This window comes from Arvicola amphibius, chromosome 6, assembly GCF_903992535.2.
Source record: "Arvicola amphibius chromosome 6, mArvAmp1.2, whole genome shotgun sequence".
Taxonomy (NCBI): Eukaryota; Metazoa; Chordata; class Mammalia; order Rodentia; family Cricetidae; genus Arvicola; species Arvicola amphibius.
Window position 1 is genome coordinate 29,730,998 of NC_052052.2, and position 23,841 is coordinate 29,754,838.

The window sequence follows — 23,841 nt, forward strand, 5'->3', positions numbered from 1 at the left end:
ATCTCTGTGAGTTCGAGACCAGCCTGGTCTACAAGAGCTAGTTCCAGGATAGGCTCCAAAGCCACAGAGAAACCCTGTCTCGAAAAACCAAAAAAAAAAAAATAATATATATATATATATATATATATATATATATAGCATTTATCCCTTCCCTTTCCTCCCTCCAAATGGGCATATTCTAATAGACAAGGCTCAATATATTTTTGGCTTGCCCTGAAAGCTGAGATGACAGACATTGTTTTATATATACGAAAAAAGGTATCAAAGAAAAACACGGGATGAATTACTAAATATATCATTCCTTCTGTCACCTGCCACTGGTAGGAACCCAAAGACATTTTGTTTACTAAAATCTTGAATCCCACTAAGTTGTACAAGTGCTTAGCAAGGCCACAGCCCTGAGTTTGATCTAGCCACTACCACTAGAAGGGCAAGAACGATGTTCCCAAAAGTTCATCTTCCACCAGGCATGGTAGCGAAGAGACGGAGAGTTTAAGGACAGCCTGGGCTACATAGTAAGATGGTTTCAAAGAAAGAACATAAAAAGGAAAGGAAGAGGGATATTTCAGTTGATAAGAGTGTTTTCCTAGCATGCATGAAGCCCTGGGTTCAATCCCCACAGTGCACAAGCTGGTCATGGTAGTGCACACCTATAATCCAGCACTATGATTAAGAAGCGGGGCAGGAGGATCATCTTGGCTACTTATGGTTTGAGGCCGTTCTAGGCTATGTGAGACCCAGTCCAAAAATCAGGTACTATACTCTTTAAACACCATTTAGTAGCCATCCCCCTATAGATCAAGAATGCTGCTGAAGTGGTGGCAAGATGCCTCAGTGGTTGAGGGCACTGGCTCTTGTAGAGGACCCACATTCAGTTCCCAGCATCCACAGGGTGACTTCATAACTCCAGTTCCAGAGGATTCAACCCCCTCTTCTGGCCTCTGTATGCCTGTGCATGCACATTAAATTCAAAAAAAAAAAATAATGCTGATGAAATTTATTTCCTATTTTCAGTGGAGTTGTGAAATTCCCAATAGTTGCCTTTAACAGTGATCATCCGCCTGAAACCCACAGAAATCTGAATGGATACCTAGATTTTTGGAGCTAGAGAATTGGGAATGGGGTCCCAAGTAAACGGCAGTTTACTCAAATCCTCCTTCATCCATGCAGCTAAAATCTCCCCAACTTTGGGGACAGACATTACTGAGATAGACGTGAAGCCTTGCATCCTGCTGCTGGACCCTAACTAGTGGGCAGCTTCCGGGCATAATCAATAAGGCGAGGCTGCCGTCCTGAGCGGGGACTTAAAGTCCTGCTGGTGCGCATGTGCATCTCACTCTTGGCGGGAGCCAAAGGGAATTAAATGTACCAGGTGGATTCTAGCCGTAAGCTGTTGCCGATTCCTGGGTGTATGTAATTCCCTTGTCCAGTTATCTGGTGAGACAGTACGGAGCCAGGTAATGAAAGCTTTGCCCCAGGAAAGCCTCTCCCAACAGGACCTTTAGCCTCTCCGACAGATCCTCAAGTTACTAGATGGTATCTTCAGATCGTTTCCCTCAGGCAATCTGAGTCACCAGAGAGGGTTTTTCAGATTTACCCATAGAGTTTAGACCAAATGGGACGTTCTGGAAAGGAGGCTTGGGAGCTTAAGTTCTTTGTGTATGCTTTCATTTATCCTTATCCCGCCCCATCCTCCATGTTCAGCACAGAACTGGTCCTCCTCTGTGCCTGGTGCCCATCAGTTCTGAGTCCCCTCTGAGACGATGTCTCCAGACTCCGGGAAAGATGCCAGGAGGACTGCAGGGCACAGGGATGCCGGGACCCAGCTGCTTCAACAGTGTCTCCCCTCCCGAGAATTCCGTTCTTAGCATAACTTCTACCATTCCCCATGCAAGCCCGGCAATCCACTTCTATCGGGATCCTGCGATCCGGCTCTTCTAGATGCTTGCTTAGGGCGCCAACCTTTTCAGGACTATTTAGAGTCTCTTTAGCACCCATCTCTCTGTTTGCCAGTCCCCCAAATGTTACTTTTCTCCTTTCCCATTCAACTCGTCCATCCTGTAGATTTATGTCTATGAATAAACCCCTGTCTGAAGGAGATGAAGAGGGAGATGATCCTGCTCACCCTCATGGGCTGGTGAGCACAAGGCTCCCAACAAAACTGTGCAGTCTTCAAGAGGCGGAAGGATGGCCTATAAGCTGAGCAAAAACTAGGCATGCCTGAAATCCCAGCACTTCGGAGTCTGAGGCAGGAGGGTTGCTGTGAGTGTGAGTCAGTGTAGACGCAAAGGCAAGATCTTGTCTCAAAAATAAGTAAAACTAGACCGAGCGAATTCGCTGGAAGCAGAAGCTCAGAACCAGTGTAACTGACTCGAAAGGATGATGTTAACCGTTATGAACTTCTCCTTTCAACTGTTAACTGAAATATGTCCTGTGTCCAGCAAAATACAAATTGTTCCATGGATAGCTTGGTGAATTGTCTTTCCAGAGTGTGCTCTCTCTCTCAGATCCATTAAATACGAGATTTTAAGGACCCTATTGTTTGGGGCAGGGTAGTGTGGGCTGGTGGGACACGAAAGCTCACTTCACAGGAGAGGGTGACTCCCAGCTCACTGTTCACACGTTCAGGGACTGATCTGGGTTATCTCAGAAGCAGACCCCGAGACAAAGAAGGGCATACACGCTGCTTATTTGTGAAACTCAGGAAACACCGTGGGAAGCGGAGGAAACAAGCCAAGGAAAGGAAGACAGCGAGCAAAGGGTTATTATTCTTAGGTCACTGTTGTGTGTGTGACACCGTCAGATGCTTCCATTCCTCTTCCTTTTCTTTTTGCTTTCTTTCTTTGAGACCATATTACCATGCAGCCCAGGCTGTCCTTAAACCCTCTGGGTCACTGTGGGATTATAGGCCTTTGCTCCCATGCCTGGCAGAAGATGAACTTCTGGTCACAACATTGTTTTCCTTCTAGTGGTAGTATCTAGACCAAACCTAGGGCCACGGCCTTGCCAAGAAGGGACTATACAAACTTTAGGTTTTATTTTAAAAAGCTTTTTGTGTGCGAGTCTTTTGCCTGTATGTTTGTCCACCTAACCCCTGGGACAGCTCATTAGTCCCAGAATTACAAATTTTCAAACAGATCATTTAATTTAAAAGTGGGACTATTGCCTGGGCAGTGGTGGCGCACGCCTTTAATCCAAGCACTCGGGAGGCAGAGGCAGGAGGATCTCTGTGAGCTCGAGGCCAGTCTGGTCTACAGAGCAAGTGCCAGGACAGGCCCCAAAGCTACACAGAGAAACCCTGTCTCAAAAAACGAAACAAAAAAAAGTAGGACTCCTTTAATTTTAATATTTTTAGGTTAATTTTTAAAGTGTACTTTAAAAAAAAGGATTTACTTTTATTTCATTTGCATTTTGCTTGCATGTATGTCTGTGTGAGGTGTCAGATCTTGGAGTTAGAGACAGTTGTTAGTTGCCATGTGGGTGCTGGGAATTGAACCTGGGTCCTCTAGGAAGTGCAGTCAGTGCTGAGCCATCTCTCCAGCCCCTTAAGTGTACTTTTTAACATAAAAAATTTTAAATCATTTTTAACACGATAGAAATTTTTCATATAGACATTTAAATATTTTTTTTCTGTATTATGTCCAACAAAATGCAGTTAAGAAACAGGGAGGTGAGCAGGCAGCACAGTGCCTTGCACCTTGCATCCGGGGCCTGCACTACACCAGATCATCTGTAAAACCAGCTTATACCTGCGGAGTCCCTCCTAAAACTGAGAAGCAATTCCAGTCTCCTCACAGAAAAAAAGATTATTGTAGATATGTCAATTGATTGGGCTTACTGGCAGTTGTTTTGATAAAAAGCTGAATGTCTTAACTACGATGTTCTTATTGTTTTATGGTAGGAAATGCTTTCCTACTCATAGGAGTGAAATTGTTCTCTTTTGGAATACATTTACTAAAATGAAAAAGGGAGCTGGAACATCATTCAGTTTTAGTTCCTGGTTCAAACAGCATCGTGAGGTCATGGCTTGTTTTCAGAGAATGTTATATTTATTTGGTTTAATTTGTACTTACTAACAACCTAGTATCTATTTCCCCTTAATATGTATATTTTTATGTAAGTATGAATATGTGGTCATATACATAGTCCCAATATGTCTGTGTGCATGTGTGTCCATATGCATTTTCCCTGATGTATATATTTGTGGGTATATGTGGACAGTGAGGTCATTTTAGGCTGAGTCACATGAAATTGCCCTTTTGTATGTCAAAACTGATCAAGCATCAGGAATTTTATACAACTTAATTTAACACTTTTTTTTTTTGGCCCAAACCGGTTCCAAACGTGCAATCCTCTTGCCTCGAACTCCTTAATGCTGGGATTAGAGATATACGCCAGTACACATGGCTCAAATAACCATTTGTTTCCCTATAGGTTGTTTTTTCTTTTATTTATTTTATTTGCTTTTTTTTTTTTTTGAGAAAGGACTTTAGCCCAGGTTTGCCTCAAACCTGCTTTGTAGCCAGATCCTCCTGCCTCCACCTTCCAAATGATATAGATCAGTTTTCTCATTAAAAAGTTTAAATGAGGGGCTGGAGAGATGACTCAGTGGTTGAGAGCATTGCCTGCTCTTCCAAAGGTCCTGAGTTCAATTCCCAGCAACCATCTGTGATGAGGTCTGGTGCCTTCTTCTGGCCTGCAGACATACAGACAGAATATTGTATACATAATAAATAAATAAATATTTTTTAAAAAGTTTAAATGCATGATATTGTCAGGTATGTGATATAGTCCCAGCAACAGGAGGCTGAGGCAAGAGGATTGCCTCACGTTCAAGGTCACCAATGTGAATGTGTGTGTGTGTTGGGGGGGGGACAGATAGACAGACACACACACACACACACTCACACACGGCTGGGGGGGGGTAGATTAAAAACGGCTTTGCAGAGCAGCCGGTGCACACTTCTATCAGGGATGTGCGGTTCTCTGACTCCGACTTTGGACAGTTTGGGTACGGTCTGCTGTCATTTGTTGCTCGTCTTTTTGGCTTTCCTCCTGTGCCACGTCTAATCATTTCTTCTGCCCGTTTTCCCCACTGACTTTTTTTCTTTCCCTTTCCTTCCAACCCTTTTACATAGTTGAAGCTGAGGTGTACAAATAAATAAAAATGAAGAATATTTTAATCAACCAACTGAAAGTTTCTGCATTCGGTAAGGAGACCCTTTACATATTGGGGCTATTTCCACCAGCTCCGGTCTCTGGGCACTCAGTCCTTTGCACTCACCTTTCCCTCCCCTCCCCCAGACTTCAAAGATCTGCCCCCACCCCCGGGTGGGTGGAGCTGCTGGGGGGCAGCTGGACCTGGTCCGTGGTATCAGCAACTATTCATCAGTGACTGGCGATGCAGATGATAGAGCTGGGTTGCTTCTGAGGATTAACTTCTCAGAATCAAGGCTTTAAATCGTCTTTCATGAATTAGAAGGAAAAGGGACTGCAACCCATGCTTTCACTCTAACCCTTTGTTAACACAGGAGAGGGCTAATGAAAACGCTAGTTGGCTCATTTCTAGAAATGATGTTTCAAGACTAAATACATGATTTTGGATTGTTATGGTAGAATAAACTAGTCCTAACAGATGTCAAAATTTAACAATGAATTTTGGACCATGAATTCCATCACATGTTATATGACCTGCCTCCCAACAATGTGGATATAGTTAACACTAATGGACTGAACGAGTTATTAAGAGAGTGTTTTGATCTGAGGATAGGGCTCAGTCAGTATGGACTTTAAGTGCAAGCATGTGGTCAGGAGATAGATTCCCCAAAGTACATGTAAAAAGCTAGGCACAGGGGCTGGAGAGATGGCTCAGCGGTTAAGAGCATTGCCTGCTCTTCCAAAGGTCCTGAGTTCAATTCCCAGCAACCACATGGTGGCTCACAACCATCTGTAATGAGTTCTGGTGCCATCTTCTGACCTGCAGGCATCCACACAGACGGAATATCAAATAAATAAATAAATATTTTAAAAAAAAAAAAAGCTAGGCACAGCCCGAAACAGTAGCACACGCCTTTAATCCCAGCACTCGGGAGGCAGAGGCAGGTGGATCTCTGAGTTCAAGGTCAGCCTGGTCTGTTTATGAAATTTCAGACCAGCAGGGGCTACACAGTAAGACGCCGTCTCAAACAAACAAAACAAAACCCAAGTGGAGCCCTAGCCTTGTAATTTCAATGGCTGGAGGAGGTTGAGACGGATCAGTTTCTGGGGCTCACCGGAGACCCTGTCCTAAGAAAAAAAGTGGATGAAACTTGAGGAATGACACGTTAGGCTGACCTCTGACCTCAACGTACACGTGCACTGGCATGGATTCACAGCATGGTGTTATAGCTTAGCTTAAAAACACTAATTACTTTTCCTAATTACTAAATGCTAATAACCTTTACTCATTACCATTTCTGCTGCCACCTAAAGACAATTTGCTATTATCATTTACTTGATTTATTGCATCCTTGCCTCTGCCGTATGTTATACCACAGTGAGTGTAAGTCCAACTGTGCTAAAACAGAAGTTTAGGGCTGCAAGGATGGACGGACCAGAGAGTACAGGCCACTTGCTGCCAAACCTGGTGACCTGAGCTTGATTCCCGGGACTCACGTGGTTAAAGGAGAGAACCAGTTCCTACAAGTTATCCTCTGACTTCCGTATGCATGCTGTGGCTGCCTAGGGGTGTGTGTGTGTGTGTGTGTGTGTGTGTGTGTGTGTGTGTGTGTGTGTGTGTGTGTTGGTGTCCCATGTTTTTACCATGGTTTGCCCCTAACCATCCTGAAGTCTTGCATCTGACTACACATGCTCCCATCTTGGACTTGGTTCTCTGCTAGGACAGTCTTGCTTTCTTTGTTGTTGGCTTGCTTTCTTTTTCAAGACAGGGTTTCTTTGTGTAGCCCTGGATGTCCTGGAACTTATTCTGTAGCCACACTGGTCTTGAACTCAGAGATCTGCCTGCTTCTGCCTCCTGAGTGCTGGGATTAAATGCAGGAGACACTTACTGACTTCTTACAGGTCTCTGTTCAAAGAGCATCACATCAGAGGGTGCTTCCTTTGCTGCCTTCACTGAAACAGCCCCATCGCATATAACTATTCTCAATACATTAACAATTGGGTATCTTTTATCGCCTGTTCTCCTCATTACTAGTTTGAAGTTGCATATTCCTGTTCTTTCAGTGGTTACCTGAGTTACAGCATGTATTGAAAATTCTTATTAGGTTATACACACACTCATACACACACACACACACACACACACACATATCAATGAGCCTTCAAAAAACTTTTAAGAGGCTCCAGGTATCTGCCAAAATAATCCAAGCTATGTTTTATTTCTTTAAGGAAACATTTGTTTTTAGTGCCCCTCCTGGGTCCCGGGAGATTGAAGTAAGAGCCTCAGGCAGACCCTAATGCCACATGAAATTACACCCACAGCCTGGTTATCTATAAGTCTGCACTAGATACTGTTAACTGAAAACTTGCAACATTATAGTGCTGTGTGCTAAAGAAGACATGTACTTACTTTTACCTGTAACATGACTGTAGAGACAAAAAAGCCCCCCTCCCCCAAAAAAATAAGTGCTCACACATGAACAGTCAGCCTTTGTGGGAAACCAATGACTTATGGTGTCTTAAGCGAGCATTTGGAGCCTGCCTCTAATGACCCAGGTAGTCTGACCAGGAGGTAATTAATGCTGTCCTACAGACCACCTAAAGGCAAGATAGAAACCAGCTGGTCCCTTGGGCATGGACATCCCCACGCACAAAGTGGCCCATGAGATAAAACTAAAACTAGTTTTACCGGCTCCAGAGGGCTTCCACCCCTTCTCAGCCGTGCAATCCCTTCTCCAGGAGCACTGGATGTGACTGTATAGCAGTGTGTTTAATAAACTCTATTGCCGATTTCTGTCTTTTTTTCTTTTTTGCAAATTCATTAACAGCCCAAGTGCCTCTGTCTTCAACTCAACAGACAGAGATGACTTTGAACCAAGATCACAGCGCAAGACAGGAACATTTTTGCAGCTCGGAAATTTCTCCCACGTTGTTCCCCTTCAATACCACCACCCCCTCCTGGCCCCCAACCACCACCACCACCTTAAGGGACAGCCAGTCCTTCGAGGTCCTAGCCAGGTAAAGAGACTCTTCTATATCCATCCTCTCCTTCCCCACTTTTCTGAGTGCAAAACGAAAGTTCTCTTTTCCAGCTAGCTGGGCAAAAACCGCTTCCAACTTAAATTAACTTTCTGGATGTTGCCTTCCCAGCTTTTGCTCTGGTAAGCCTCTCCTATCTCACTATCTCTTAGATATCTTCGAATGGGTTCAGTTCTGTTCTCTCCAATGTCCTATGTTGACTGAGCCTTTAGAGAGAAGTTAAAATAGAGAGGAAGGCTAATCCATTCGGACTGGCGACTTTTAAGGGAAAATTGAGTCACAGAGACAGTAGGCGCTTTCCCCAGCGGCAGGCACACAGGAGACACGCTGTGAGAACACGGGAAGAAAGGGGCCCTAGCCTCCAGGACCGTGAGAAAATACATTCCTATTGTTTAAGCCAGCCGGTGTGCGGTGTTTTTTTAAAGTCAGCCTTAGCAAACTAATACATGCCTTTAGGGACATTAAAAATACATATCCCGGAATTCTGTTTTTTAAGTTTATTGTTTTCTAGCTCCCTGAAGCCATTTGGGTTGTCGTATATTTATTTTTCTACTTATCAATTTCACCAGAATGAGGTTAGGAGAAGGCAGGAACTGCGTACTATTTAAGGCTGCATCCTGAAGCTAGAAGAATGAAAGAGTGACGGAGAAGCGGCTTCCCCAGGAAGACCGGCCGGGCCACCCGGCCCCGGAGACCCTTGACGGGCGCCGGGAGCTCCGCTGGGCACCGCCCCTGGCTCTGGCACTCACCGGCCGCTTCCGGCTTCCGGAATCTAGGTGGCGCGGCACCCGGGGGGCGGAGCCACGGGCAGGACGCCGGTGCGGGCGGCGTGGGGTGGGCGGGTCCCGGGTGGAGGCGCGGGGTCGGAGCCCGGGCCTAAGGGGCGGGGTGAGGCAGTCGCGCTGTGGCATCTGAACCGCAGCCGGCGACGGGCGTCCTCCGGCTGGGGCAGGAGATGCTCGGGTAGGACGCCCGTCCGCGCCGAGCCTCACTCCCGGGTGCAGAGGGGGAGAGCGGGAGAAGGCGGTCTCCAGTTCCCGAGGCCGACGGTGCCTCGGTGCCCGCCGGGCGCCGCGGTGTGAGCGTGGAAGGCGGCGGGAACGGGTCCCCGCGCCGTCCGGGGCTGCTGCAGAAATCCTCCGGTGAGTAGGCAGCCCCGCTGCGGGGCGGAGAGCTAGTTGGGGTAGCGGGCTCCGAGGATGGGTTCAGCAAGCTTCTGTGATTGTCAGCTGCTTCGGAAGGAACAGTCGAAAGTTTCTGCACCTAGTAACGAGACTTTTTACATATTCGGGGCTATTTCCACCAGCTCCGGTCTCTGGATACTTAGTCGTTCACCTTTCCCCCCCGACTCCCCCAGACTTCAAAGAGCTGCCCCTCCAGGGGGAAGCGGGGGAGCTGCTTGTGGGCTCTCAGATCTCCTGGACCTGGTCCCTGGTATCCGCAAGTGTTTAACGGTGAATGGGCGATGCAGATGATGCAGTTGGGTTGTTTCCAAATTTGCTGCTACGGTCAGTTCTGCAGTGGCTCTGGATGTACTTGACATACCGTATTTCCTCCATTCCACGGGAGCACGTACCCCTCTGTGAGTTTTAATTACTTCTGAAACGAGAATTCACTTCACCAGTTGCTGGGCGTCTTGGGTGCGTGGTGATGTCTGTTACCGCTTGCTCATGCCAAAATGCAGCTATGTGGATTGTTTTATCCGCTGAGATACTCAAGCTGAACTTTTAAGTTCAGATTTCAAATTTTTTTAAATAACTTTAAAAGATGATGCCATGGGGCTGGCAAAGATGGCTCAGCCGATAAAGACTTTTGCAGCCAAGTCTGATACCCTGAGTTCGATCCTGGTGGAAGAACCAACTCTCAAAAGTTGTCATGTTAGCTGAGTGGTGGTGGTGGCATACGCCTTTAATCCCAGCAGTCGGGAGGAGGTTCGAGTCCAGCCTGGTCTGTAGAGCAAGTGCCAGGACAGACTCCAAAGCTAGAGAAACCCTGTCTCGAAAAACCAAAAAATAAAAAAGAAAAAGAAAGAAAAGAAAAAAAGTTGTCATGTTACCTCCACCCCACCATAAATAAGCACATATAATTTTTTTAAAATTTAAGATACTATTGTACAGCTTTAAAATTAAAAGATTTTAATTATTAACTTAGAGTTTGCTCTAGGCCTAACATTGTCTCAACACTGCATCCCCGTGTAGTACTGTTACCAACCACATTTTATAGATGGGGAAACTGAGCTTAAGATTTGAAATGCTTTAGAGCTTTATGTACAGGTCTCAGGGTTCTGACGTCGAGGATTCTTTCTTGACTCCAGATAGGCAGAAGGAGCGTACAGCTTATGAGGTGGGAAGTCAGGCAAGGGCGCGTGGACATTTGTACATTTTTGGGGTGGGTGCTTGTCTTTTTGTATTTGTGTGTTCGGAGTTGAAGGGCACTTCTATATCCAGGGCACTGTTATTTTAGCATCGAGGTCAAACCTTATGGCATTTTTGCAGTTCTAGATACAGTTCTGGACTTTTGGCTGTATGAAGGTTCCTCTGGGTCATGTTTTCTTTCTTTCTTTCTTTTCTTTTTTTGGAGGGTGGGTTTCAAAACAGGGTTTCCCTGTGTAACAGCCCTTGCTGTCCTGGAACTCAGTCTGTAGACCAGGATGGCCTCAAACTCACAGAGTGCAGGGATTAAAGACAGGAGCCACCACCAGCTGCAAGGCCAGATTGGATCTCGCCTTTCTTGCCTTGTGTTCCTTAAGCGCACAAAGTGGATAAGTGCAATGTCTCAGTAGGGAAGGGCGCCTGCTAGGCTTACAACCTGGGTCCAATCCCTGCGACCCACGTCGTGGTGGAAGGAGAGAATGGACTCTCAGAAGTTGTCCTGTGGCCTTCACCTGGGCACCGTAGCACAAGTGCACAAACAAATAAATGAATAAATAAAAGTTTTTTTAAAATTTATTTATTATGTATACAGTGTTCCTCTGCATGTATGCCTACACGCCAGAAGAGGGCACCAGATCTCATTACAGATGGGTGTGAGCTACCATGTGGATGCTGGGAATTGAACTCAGCACCTCTGGAAGAGCAACCAGCCTTCTTAACCACTGAGCCATCTCTCCAGCCACAAAAGTTTTTTTTTTGTTGTTGTTGTTTTGTTTTGTTTTTTTTAAAGTACAGTCAGGGGGCTGGATAGATGGCTCAGAGGTTAAGAGCACTGCCTGCTCTTCCAAAGGTCCTGAGTTCAATTCCCAGCAACCACATGGTGGCTCACAACCATCTGTAATGAGGTCTGGTGCCCTCTTCTGGCCTGCAGGCATACACACAGACAGAATATTGTATACATAATAAATTAATTAATTAATAAAAAAAGTACAGTCAGTCATGGTGGTATGCATCTTTAATCCCAGCACTCAGGAGGCAGAGGCAGGCGGATCTCCCTGAACTGGAAGACAACATGGTCTACAGAATGAGTTCCAGGACAGCCAGAGCTATGCAAAGAAACCCTGTGTGATGGGGCGGGGATGGAAAGAAGAAAACCGGCAAGAGAGAGACTGGGAGAGGGGATGGGTGAAGGGGAGGGAGTACAGAGGACCCAAACCAGCTCCAGGCCTCCGGAAGAAGCCAGAAACACTGTTTCCAGAGTTCTTCAGGTCACACCATTGTCTGATGTTGCAGGGTATCCACAGACTTCGGTGGCTGGAAGTTTATGATTGGAGGAGGCCCATGCAACTGGGAAGCCTGTCACCAAAAGTTCCAGCAGTTTCCCCACCTGAAGCCGCCACCCTCACTTAGGTGGACACCACCATGCCTCAGCAGCTCCTGATCACCCTGCCCTCTGAGGCCAGCAGCTGGGTGAAGTTGAACCATCTCGAGAAGGCCAAGGAGGGGGCGTCAGTGTGGGAGGATATGAGGAAAATGTGTGAAGGAGAAGGTGAGAACAAACTGATGAGGTGGGAGAAGCGTGGTCCCTTGGGGCCAAATAATAAGGTCTGTGTGGGGCTTGTGCTTGGTTTGGGGGCCAAGGAGGGTTTATGTTTTTTTTTTTTTTGTTTTTTTTTTTTTTTTCCGAGACAGGGTTTCTCTGCAGCTTTAGAGCCTGTCCTGGAGCTAGCTCTTATAGACCAGGCTGGCCTCGAACTCACAGAGATCCGCCTGCCTCTGCCTCCCGAGTGCTGGGATTAAAGGCGTGCGCCACCACCGCCCGGCCCAAGGGGGGTTTATGAAGGAAATGCTGGGCTCCCACCTCTAATTCCTTGTGACCTTTACTATGCACCACTTACATTCCCATCCCCAGATACAGCAGGAAGCCGGGCTGGCGCCTTCCACGTGGGGGCAGAACCCCGGGGGCAGTAGCCACCTGAGTCTGCTGCGGTAGGCAGATTTCTGCTCGCAATTCACAGGCGGGCTGAACCGGCTCAATTCTAATTCAGCTGATTGAGCCGGAGCACGCACTTTTTTTTATTTCCACGTCTCCATACGGAGACAGCCCGCGGCCGAACGACGCAGTATCCTTTGCTGCGCCAGGCCTGCTGCTTTGCTCCGCCCAGGAGCTGTTTGCCGTCGGGCCGCTCCGCACACCGCGGGACCAGACAAAACCGACGGCTCGCTCCTGCCCCGCGGTGTCACCGCGCGCGCCGCTCCTGCCCTCCTGCCGCTCCGCGCGTCCCGTAGCCACCAACGCGCTCAGCCCCGTCCAGCCGCCGGCCATTGGGAGCCGCGCGCACGCGCGCGTCCCCCCTCCCACCCGCAGGGCGCCGGGTCGCCCCCCGATCCCAGCCCCCACCCCAGCCAGGTTCCTGAGGTTGGGGGAATCTAACTCAGAAACGGAGAGTCAAAGGTCTCTGTCCCCTGAGTCTCAGGCTTTCTGCCAAGCTCCTGGTCATCTTCGCCCTCGTCGCTATTTTTGACAATTACCAATCTTTTTGTCATCTTCTTCCTCTGAGTGGCAGGAGCGAGATGCCTGACTGCCCTCCTTTTACCTACATTGTCAGTTCCTGTAAGACATGCCCAAGTCTTAGTCTGTTCAAAAGTCGTTAGTTGGGAAGCAGAGTAGATGTTTTGTGTGATTTCTTCATTCATATCCATGATGCTTTGTGTTTAGCCAAGTGCTTTATTTGATTGGGTTTTGTTTTATGTTTTGTTTTTCTTTTTGTTTTTTAAATGCCCTAGCTGAGGGACGTTGGCTAAGCATCTTAACAAATGAAAAAAGAAAAAAAATGAAGAAATGGTTTTTTTTTTAATCACAGTGTTGCCAGCCTGGCCTGCAGTTTGCTGTGTAACAAGGCTGGTCTTGAACTCATTACCCTCCTGCTTCTACCTCCTGAGTGCAGAGATTAGAGGTGTGTGCCACCATTCCTGGCATGCACAATTGCTTATTATTAATTGATGAGATAGACACATAGAGTGTGGAGGCCCAAAAATGTGAGCCTCCTCCACCTTGCCTGAAGGTCAGAGAGTTTCAGCTTGCTCAAAGTTGTTAACAAGTGTGGCTGCACACCCTGACCTAGGGTGTGGTCACTTGGTGGTTTGGACATCGAGATGGCCCATAGAGGTGGATCCTCTCCACCCTGACCAAAGGTCAGAGAATTCAAGCATATTTCCGCTCCTCTTTTTGAATTAGGAGTTTTGACCTATGGAGTGGCTGTTTGGTCTAGGATACTTTGTCAGGATACTTGGTCTAGGGTAGATTCACTGCCTAAACAACAGAATGTTTTTCTCATGAATTAATGGCTTGATGTCTAAAGTACTGAAGCAAGTAATCGTTCTAGTTGTCTTTTGTATCATGTTAAAGTAGTCTTTTGCCTTTCCCCCCCTTTTTGTGTTGAGGTATAAAAGTATGTGGAAAATTAAATACAGGGCAGACTGAGAACTTGGAATTCAGCATTCAGTATTTGCTGAGTTGCCCTCCCAGGACTATCATGTGTCTTTGTGATTCTTTCTTATCTCTGTTCCTCCTACCTAACATTTCTAATCCTCACACCCCTATCCTGGAACGTATGGACCTGCCTTGGCTAGGATTGTGGCAATAATCACCCCAAAAAGATGGCCCATGACATATGCAGCCCAACATGGCGTGGCTTCCGACAATAGAGATAAAAATAATAGCAAGTAGCTTTAAAAGAGTTCTTTGGCATGCAATGGGCAGGAAGCCATCCTCTGATTGCCTGTATTAAGACATTTCCCCAAGGCAGGTACCACTGAATGAGGTCTAAAAGAGTGTCTTAATTTTTCTAAATTGGAGAGAGGGTAGAAATATTTGTACCTTAAGGAGTGGGTCACAGAGTGAACTGTAGAGCGGGGAATGTGTAGCCTAATCAAAGGGTAGGAATGCGGTGCCAAGTGTGCGGCTGAGGCCACCCTAGTGACAGCCCCAGAGAGACCCTATCTGAAAAGAGAGCAAACCCAGTGTGGTATGGAAAGCTAAGTGCTCAGGAGGCAGAGGCAGAGGCATGCAGGTCTCCTGAGTTCTAGGCCAGCCAAAGCTCCTATGTGAGTGTGTGGGAAGGAGACCCTGCCAGTGGGGCTGGGGGCAGGTTTTCTATTTGGTGATCTGGGAAGGTACACGCCTCACCGTTTTTCTCCTTCTACAGCTCCGAAAACCCATGATGCTGATGGGAGTCAAGAAGAAGGTTCATCGAACGGGGTGACCCCTGGCATCCTTGCAGTAGAGCCCCAGGTATGTTGGCATTTCCTCTCATTTTCTTGACATTCCTTCTTAGTTTTTAGGGATATAAACTGCCCTTTTGAGAAATAGAAGCAGTTGAGACCATTAATTCTATCTGGGGAGTTCCATTCAGGTTAATTACATACAAAATTTAGGCTTTCACCGGGCAGTGGTGGTGTAGGTCCTTAATCCCAGCACTCGGGAGGTAGGGACAGGTGGATCTCTGTGAGTTCGAGGCCACCCTGGTCTACAGAGTGAGTTCCAGGACAGCCAAGGCTGTTATACAGAGAAACCCTGTCGAAAAACCAAAAATAAATAATGAATGGATGAATGAAAATTTAAAAAAAAATAGACTTCTGTGGCAACAATGTCCACTTTTATAGTGACTTCATCTGGAATTAACACCGTCCTGGTTTCAGGATGAAAAGTAAACAGTTCTGTCCCAGCTCCAAACTGACAGAGTCACTTGGCATCTAAGATAAACATCAGTAAAATAAAGAAAGCATTGGAGAGAGGACTCGATGGGTAAGGAGTGCTTGCTGCACAGTGATGAAGACCTGAGTTCAGGTCCCAGCCTCGGCATAACAATCTGGGTGCTTGTAACCCCAGTGCCGTTGGGGGTGGGGATAAGAGGACGCTGGGGCTTGCTGTTTGCTAGCCTAGCTGAAGAAACACAAGCCTGAGAACGCTGCCCCAGCGGAGTAAGGTGGAAGGTAATAGAGGACACCCAATGCCGCCCTTCTTACGTTTCATGTCTGCAAACACAGGTACACACACCTGCACATGTGTACATACACTACACACACACACACACACACAGCGGATTAGAAATGCAGTTTCTAACATAAATAACAACCATCAAACATGTACGTGTATTTTGTCCTTTGTCCTATTTGTTCATCCTCTACTACCTTCTTTTGGATTGAATACTTTTTCATTGCTCCATTTTTGCCCTAGAATAATTTTTTTTTTTTTACTTTTTAAAAGTGCAGCGGTGTTGCCTTCCTGTAACCCAGCTACCCTGACCTTATCTTTGTCAGTCCAGTCTTCCGTAAGTGACAGTGACATTTGCTGCTCTTGCAAGAGACCTGGGTGCAGTTCCCAGCACCACACAGTGGCTCCTAATCATCGTAACTCCAATTCCTGGGATCCAGTGCACTCTTTCAACCTCCTGGTGCACCAGGCACACACACGTGGTACACATGCATGTTGGCAAAAGACTCACAGACATAAATAAATCTTAAAAAACAGAAGCAAACAGGTGACTGAGATTCCATCTCCCCGCAGTCTGAATGGCCGGCATCAAGAGCGACAGATGCTGGTGAGGGTGTAGGGAAACGGAGCCCTGACTCACTGCCTGTGGGCTGTCAATGAGGACAGTCATTACGGAAGTCAGTATGGAGGTTTCTCAGAACATTTGAATGAGGTTTCCATGTGACTGCATCATACCCCTCCTGGGCACACACCCAGAGGACTGTATCCTACCACAAAAACACCTACCTGCCTGTCCTTGTGTGTTGCTGTACTTCTCACAGTAGCAAGAAAATGGAACTAGCCTAGATGCCCATCAGCCTGTGAATGGGTAATATAACTGTGATGTGCACACAGAGAAACTTTGGGAAGCTGTAGAGAAAAATGAAGTCATGACCCTTGCAGGAAAACGGATGGGTCTTTGTGTAAAGTCAGTGGACCCAGTCTTAGACAGACAAATACCACCATGTCTCTCGTGTGTGAGTCCTAACTTACAGTGTTCACGTGTGTGTGTAAAGGTTGGGGAAGTGTGGAAGGTAGGAAGGAGGTGAGCGGGACAAAGAGGTGTTGAAATGGGAGGGGCAGTGGCACAGAGACAACTGGAAAGTGGGAAGCAGGCTGTGGTGGCGCACGCCTTTGATCCTACCACTCGGGAGGCAGAAGCAGGCGGATCTCTGTGAGTTCGAGGCCAGCCTGGTCTACAGAGTGAGCTCCAAAAGAACCAAGGCTGTAACACAGAGAGACCCTGTCTCGAAAAACCAAAAAATAAATAAATCAAATTCCACAGTGAAACCTAATGCTGTCTATGCTAGTTTAAACTGTTTTCAAAAAGGTGCAAATATTATTGAGAGTGAGCACTAAGGCGAGAACACCCCCTGCCCTCCCCTGCCCTGCCCTGCCCGCCCCGTGCTATCTCCCGCTCTCCCTTGTTCCAAAGCTGACTCCATCCATGCTGTTCCTGTTCTCAGTCTGATGTTCAGTCTGAGGCCTGTTGGACCATGGTAGAATACGCTTCCCTCAGATTCCCACACGAGTCAGTGCCTCCAGCTGACAGCACCTCTACTGCCTTCACAGGACCCCAAAGAGAAGAGCGCCTCGACTCTCACTGGCTTTATTTTACATGTTTTTGTTGTTTGTTTGTTTTGGTTTGGTTTGGTTTTTTTTGCCTTATCTACTTAGTCAGTTATAGCAGTCTCTTAAAAATCTCTAGGGAGACCAGTGACTAGTCCTGGAGAAACTGGTGTGGAATCTCTCTGAACTTAGAATACTGCCAGAGCCCTGTAGGCTTTAACTGGGGTGGACCGACCCACACTGACTCTTTGCTATTCTAGGAACTGTTGACTTTCAAGGACGTAGCTGTGGACTTCTCCCGCGAGGAGTGGAGGCAGCTGGCTCCTGCATGCCGGGATCTGTATCGGGAGGTGATGCTGGAGAACTACAGGAACCTGGTGTCAGTGGGTAAGGGCCGTGCAACCGTTCCGCTCGTCTTTGTTGCTGGGAGAAAATTCCCCACAAAAAGCAGCTCAGGAAAGAAAAGGCTTATTTGTCTCATGATTTTAGTTCTAGTCCATTATTTTGGGGAAGCTGAGGCAAGAACTTATGCATCACATCTACAGTAAAGAGCAAAGGCTAGAATACATCTTTGTTTGCTTGCTTGTTCTCAGCTGGCGTTCTCTACTCTAATGTAATCCAGAGCCTGCCACAGTGGATTGAGGTCTTCTCTCATTATTTGAGACAGCTTTCCACACCAACTTGATCTAAACAGTTCTTCAGTTAGGAATCTTCTCAGGAAATCCACAAAGAATCAATAATCAATTTTTAAAATACATATATTTAAAAAGAATCTTCCCAGGCAATTAAAGGTTGTGTCAAATTGACAATTAAAAATTAACCATCATGCCAGCTGTCCTCCACAAACCTGCCCATTTTAAGAGGCCATTGTTGCTAAACTGTTGATACCTTGGGTTCACTGGGTTTTGGCTGTGGGTTCTGTATTCGAGATTTCTGGTTCCTCTGCAGTTCATGCCGGGGCGAATCTGATGACTTCCTTAAGGGACAAGCTTTATTTTGTAGAGCTAGGAAAGAAAGCTGTGACCCTGTTGGTTATCAGAACCCCGAATACCAGCAGCTGGACCCAGACTCTGGGGCAGTTCTTACACAACAGCATCAACGTTCCTAATTCTTCTTTAACTCTGAGCAGGGTATCAACTTTCCAAACCGAGTGTGATCTCCCAGTTGGAGAAAGGAGAAGAACCATGGATGGCAGAGAGTCAAGACCCAGAGGACCCCATTTTTGGTGAGACCAGAGTAGATGAGCCCTGTGGGTTGGTAGGCCAGAGTGTGGGGTGTTCCCAGGCTGTGGGGAAGGCTGGGGCACTGGCAGGACCTGCACAGGGTCTCACTTCACCCCTTCACCATTGCTCCTCTCCGTTCCAAGACTGGAGGGAGAGTCTTGTCTTCATTAGAGCGAGTCCACTCCCCTCACAGAGCCAGGAGGTGGCTGGCATGAGATGCCTTAGAGACGTTTGCTGTCTCTGTAAAAATGGCTTTTTCAGTGCCCACTACATTCCACAAAGCTTTTTCTCTTTTGCTTTTGTTTCTTTTTCCACTATTATTTTATAATCTCAACTTCAGTTTCCTTTTAACTCTTGTATATAATTTTCCTTATAATAACTTCATAAAAAGTTCTGCAAGAGGACTGAGAGATGGCTCAGAGGTTAAGAGCACTGACTCTCTTTCAAAGGTCCTGAGTTCAATTCCCAGCAACCACATGGTGGCTCATAACCATCTGTAATGAGATATGGTGCCCTCTTCTGGCCTGCAGGCATACATGCAGGCAGATGCTGTATACATAATTAATAAATCTTTTTTTTAAAAAAAAAGGTTCTGCAAGAGAGCTGGCAAGATAGCTCGGCAGGATAAGGTCATGCTGCCCTGACTAAAGCCCTGAAGGTAATATGTGTATGCCTGTGTGCACACACAAACATGTAATGTAAATAATTAAAAACCTTTCTCTCACAAATAATCAGGGAAGTGATACAGTAATGTCCAAGTGTTGGCAAAAATGCTGTGTTCTGAGAATTCTCAAGCTGACTGGAGCATTAAAAGGCAGGTGTGCCCTAGTCAGATGAGGAGCGTCCACCCCGTGACCCAGCAGTGCTGCCTCAGCCATCTGAGAGGATTACTTGCCTATGCATGCGGACAGATATGTCCATGTGTATGTTGACCGCAGCGCAGTGTAACCTCCACTGTGGAATTTAGGAAGTAGTGGCAGAAGGGTCAGGAATTCAGAGCCAGCCTGCTTTACATAAGACTCTGCCTCAGAAATTTAAAAGGCTCAGGGTTTTCTCCATAAAGGTCTTACACCTATTACATATCCTGTGCCAGATTTATCGTGAGATCCTGACTTGCTACTATAGATGATGTATTTTAGAATTATATTTTGTTTATTGCCGCTAAGTAGTAACTGTACTTGGAACGTTTCTATTTTAAAACTTCTATTCATTGGTTTTGGCATTTTGAAACAGGATATTATTACTATGTAGCCTAGTCTGGTCTCAAAGTCAAGGTGATCCTCCTGCCTCAGCTTGCTGAACAGGCAAGAGCCATCACACCCTGCTTGATACTCAGAATTAATATTCAGTAGCCACTTTGCTTTACCTTGATGTAAATAACAATTGCCTGTACATCCTCCTGGATTTTATCCTCCACAACTGATCATGGTGAGAATAACACAGGTGGGGGGGGGGGGGGGGGAGAGGCGGCAGGAAGCTGCCTGAGATGCCAGGCTCACAAAGCCAGCAACAAGAAGGAAAAGAGGGAAGCTGCTGTGAGGGTTGTTGGCTTTAGCCTGTTTCTTGATGGACTCTTAAAAGGGGCTTTCTGGAGGGCTTCTAAAAAAGAAGCATTAGCCAGCCACTGTAGTACATGATTGCAACACTAGAGGGACCAGCAGGAGGGGCAGGTCCTAAGGTCATACTCCTTTATGTAGGAGGAGAGAGGCCAGCCTGGGACACTGGAGACCTTGTCTTAAAAAAACAAAACCCCAAATAAATAACAAGTATTTATTTAATTCAGCGAAATAGCAAAATTCCAAATTCACAGTTCATTCTGGCATTCCCTTCCCTCAGCTGTGGAGTGGGGTGCATGGTGGTTTCTCCCCATTATTTCCCTCCTACCCAGGACCAGAGCCAAGGGCCTGGTAAACTCAGACTTTGTTACTGTCTCTGCGGTGTGCATATCTTTAATCCCAGCACTCAGGGAGGCAGAGGCAGGGTTATCTTTGTGAGTTTGAGGTCTGCTGGGTCTACAGAGTGAGTTCCAGAACAGCCAGGGCTACACAGAGAAACCCTGTCTTAAAAAACCAAAAAATAAATAAAATAAAAAAAAAAATAAAAAACAACTTACAGGAAATTATACCTTCCATGAATACAAACATGTCACCTGAAATATTAGTTAGTAATGGTGTAATGGATTACTAAGTAAGAAAACTAGCTAGAATTTAAAACATTTTTTTAGTTGGCAGGTTTTTGACAGTTACATACATGTATCTTGTGCATTCTAATTGTTATAATTGATCTCCTCACCTCTATTTTTAGTCAAAAAAATATTAAATATAAAATTTAAAAACTGAACAACTAGTCAGAATTTTAAAGGATATTTATCTCAAACACAGCAGCAGCAGCCATTCTGGGTTTCTTGTAAGTTTACTTGGCATGAATGATATTTTATAGATATATTAATGTGTAGTGGCATTTCATTTGTATTTTAATAAATAAACTCAACCTGGAGACCCAAAAAAGCAAAACAGTCCAGCACTGGCTCTTATCTCTACCTCAGTGTGAAAGGATCCTGCCTCCAAGAATCTCAGCATGAGACTGAGACTGAGAGCTGTCCCTCCCATTTTATATTCCTCTCTAGTGCTGGGATTAAAGGCGTGCACTGCCTGGTTTCTGTGGTAAACTAGTGTGGCTACTGGGATTAAAGGTGTGTATCACCACTGCCTGGTCTGTAAGGCTGACCAGTGGGGCTGTTTTACTCTCTGATCTTCAGGCAGGCTTTATTTATTAAAATATAAATGAAATGTTACTATATTAATAGATATAAGGAACAGAACTAAATGCAAGAACATAGTAATTACAAGTTTTAGTTAATGGTAGCGTAGTGCTCTTGTGAGTACTCTTATTTAAGATCCTGTGTTCTCACCTGATGGCTCTGTGCAGCCACCTGGGCCGGGTGTGGGGGCGGAGACAGACAACAATGACATCTTTTTAACCCTTCTGAGACAGCCAAAAGCAGTTGTCAATTTAAAGCCATATCCTTGAAGGCGTAGCCCTTCAGTGCCATTCTTTAGTGTTATTAGAACACAACTGTGCCGTGTGTGAGCATAGCTAACATTTGACAGAGGCAGGGGAGCAGGGGTTCAGGGACATCTTGGCTGTGTAAGGCCCTGTCTCAAAAGAGAGAGAGACAGAGAGACAGACACTCAGAGAATTCAATGTTGCAAATTTTACAACATATAACAACAGATGCAAACAACCTATTCACTGTTTATTTGTAATTTACTGTTTAGTTCTGAGATAAGGTCTCATGTATCTCAAACTTGTCTTGAACTTCTGATCTTTCTGCCTCCACTTCTCGAGTGATGGGATTACAGGCATATGCCATCTCATCTACTTTATGCAGTGATCCAGGGTTTCATGTAAACTAGGCAGGCACTGCCAACTCAACAGCGCCATTCTCTATTTCCTAATTTTATTTCTTGTTGCCTGGTCAGGCTGCATAACTATATCTAAATACAGTAAAAATCTCATGCTGCTTTCTGTAGTGTTGTCTAAATCTCTATCCTGTAACACTTACAGTGGTTGGGTTTTTTAAAAAATATTTATTTACTCATATATTTCATATATATGAGTGTTCTGTCTTCATGCTCACCAGAAGGAATCTGATCCACTTACAGATGGTTGTGAGCCACCATGTAGTTGCTGGGAATTGAACGCATGCCCTCTGGAAGAGCAGCCAGTGCTCTTAACCACTGAGCCATCTCTCCATCCCCAGTGGTTGATCTTATGAAGGAGTTATTTACATTCCTTTTTTCCTTTCATGTCTTTCAGATGTGATGAGGAAACCAGAAACCAAGGAGTTAGCTGCAGAGAATGACATTGCCCTAAAGTTCTGTCATGGCGTCATGACGGAAAGGCTCATAGAGGATGATACCATTTGTCCGACATTGAGAAAAGCCGCCCGCTATGATGGTACACTAAAAAGGCACCAGGAAACCCGTAGGAAAGGTGAGAGGCGAGCCATTTTGACCCACAAAAAGGGACACCAAGAAGCAAATAAATTCGGGGAAAACCTTGAGAGTTCCAATGTTATTTTAGAACAGAAACACCATAAATACAACCCAGCTAGGCGGAGGAACAAAGATAAGTTAGATTCGACTAGCGATCCAATGAGCTGCGTAGGAGCCAGAATGTATGGATGTAATATATGTGAAAAAATGTTCAAACAACCCATTCACCTTACAGAGCACATGAGAATCCACACTGGCGAGAAGCCCTTCAGATGTAAGGAATGTGGAAGGGCCTTTAGTCAGAGTGCGTCCCTTAATACCCACCAGCGAATCCACACTGGTGAGAAGCCCTTCGCCTGTGAGGAGTGCGGCAAAGCCTTCCGCCATCGCTCATCGCTCAACCAGCATCATAGAACTCACACCGGAGAGAAACCGTTCGTCTGCGATAAATGTCAGAAAGCCTTCAGCCAGAACATCAGCCTGGTACAACACCTGAGGACGCATTCTGGAGAGAAGCCCTTCAGCTGCAACGAATGTGGGAAAACTTTCCGACAGATTAGGCACCTTAGTGAGCACATAAGAATTCACACCGGGGAGAAGCCCTACGCGTGCACTTCGTGCTGTAAAACGTTCAGTCATAGAGCGTATCTCACACACCACCAGCGCATCCACACCGGAGAGAGGCCCTACAAATGTAAGGAGTGTGGGAAAGCCTTTAGGCAGAGGATCCACCTTAGCAACCATAAAACTGTTCACACAGGAGTGAAAGCCTATGAGTGTAACCGGTGTGGGAAGGCCTACAGGCACGACTCATCCTTCAAGAAACATCAGAGGCATCACACGGGAGAGAAGCCTTACGAGTGTAGTGAGTGCGGCAAGTCCTTCAGCTACAATTCCTCGCTAAGCCGACACCATAAGATCCACAAGAGGAACTCTCTTCGAGAGGATGCTTAAAGAATGATACAGGACATGAGAACAAAAGGCAGCTCTGAATTGGTGATGCTAAGCTTTAAAATCTCAGGACTTGAATTTAAAAAACTGATAATGACAATGGCAATTTTTGATTGCCAATAGCGTGAATAAACACTACATTGATTACTACTACTGTCTGACATGCAAAATGATAAATTCAGCATTATGAGAAATTAAGAATTATTTTTTCTCATTTCATGATCGAGTAATAAATTATTTCTTTATGGACCCATTGATTTACAGATTAGTATTTGGGAACTGTTATTTAAAATGTTACTACCTGGGCTGGGGAGGTGGCTCAGCAGGTAAAGGCATTTGCCACTAAGCATGGTAGCCTTCCTGATTTTGATCTTTGGGATCCACGTGGTAGGAGAGAACTGGCCTCCTCGAGCCGTCCTCTGGTCTCCACGTGTGCTATGGTGCACACTGATGTTCAAACAGCGCTCACGTCCTTGTACTCCGGTCACAATTTCGTG

The 23,841-nt window shown here is 45.9% G+C and overlaps 1 protein-coding gene across 2 annotated transcripts; it reads left to right on the top strand.

The window, feature by feature from the left end:
• The first annotated feature begins 9,118 nt into the window (after positions 1-9,118).
• Positions 9,119-23,593, top strand: LOC119817050 (zinc finger protein 69 homolog). Of its 2 annotated transcripts, XM_038334226.1 has the most exons (7): positions 9,119-9,338; positions 11,862-12,117; positions 14,777-14,862; positions 17,433-17,559; positions 18,302-18,397; positions 22,215-22,391; positions 22,629-23,593. In XM_038334226.1, the coding sequence occupies exons 2-7, from the start codon at positions 11,991-11,993 to the stop codon at positions 23,345-23,347; spliced, it is 1,332 nt and encodes a 443-aa protein (XP_038190154.1). In that variant the 5' UTR covers positions 9,119-9,338; positions 11,862-11,990; the 3' UTR covers positions 23,348-23,593. The 2 variants fall into 2 exon arrangements, with proteins under 2 accessions (XP_038190154.1, XP_038190153.1); XM_038334225.1 differs by having other exon boundaries at positions 22,215-23,593.
• Positions 23,594-23,841: the final 248 nt, after the last annotated feature.

Excerpts from the sequence above, each read along its gene's own strand:
- LOC119817050 (XM_038334225.1), top strand. The coding sequence starts at position 11,991 with ATGCCTCAGCAGCTCCTGATCACCCTGCCCTCTGAGGCCAGCAGCTGG. Across the intron at positions 14,863-17,432 it reads TCCTTGCAGTAGAGCCCCAG|GAACTGTTGACTTTCAAGGA; the intron begins GTATGTTGGCAT and ends TTGCTATTCTAG. Across the intron at positions 17,560-18,301 it reads CAGGAACCTGGTGTCAGTGG|GGTATCAACTTTCCAAACCG; the intron begins GTAAGGGCCGTG and ends AACTCTGAGCAG.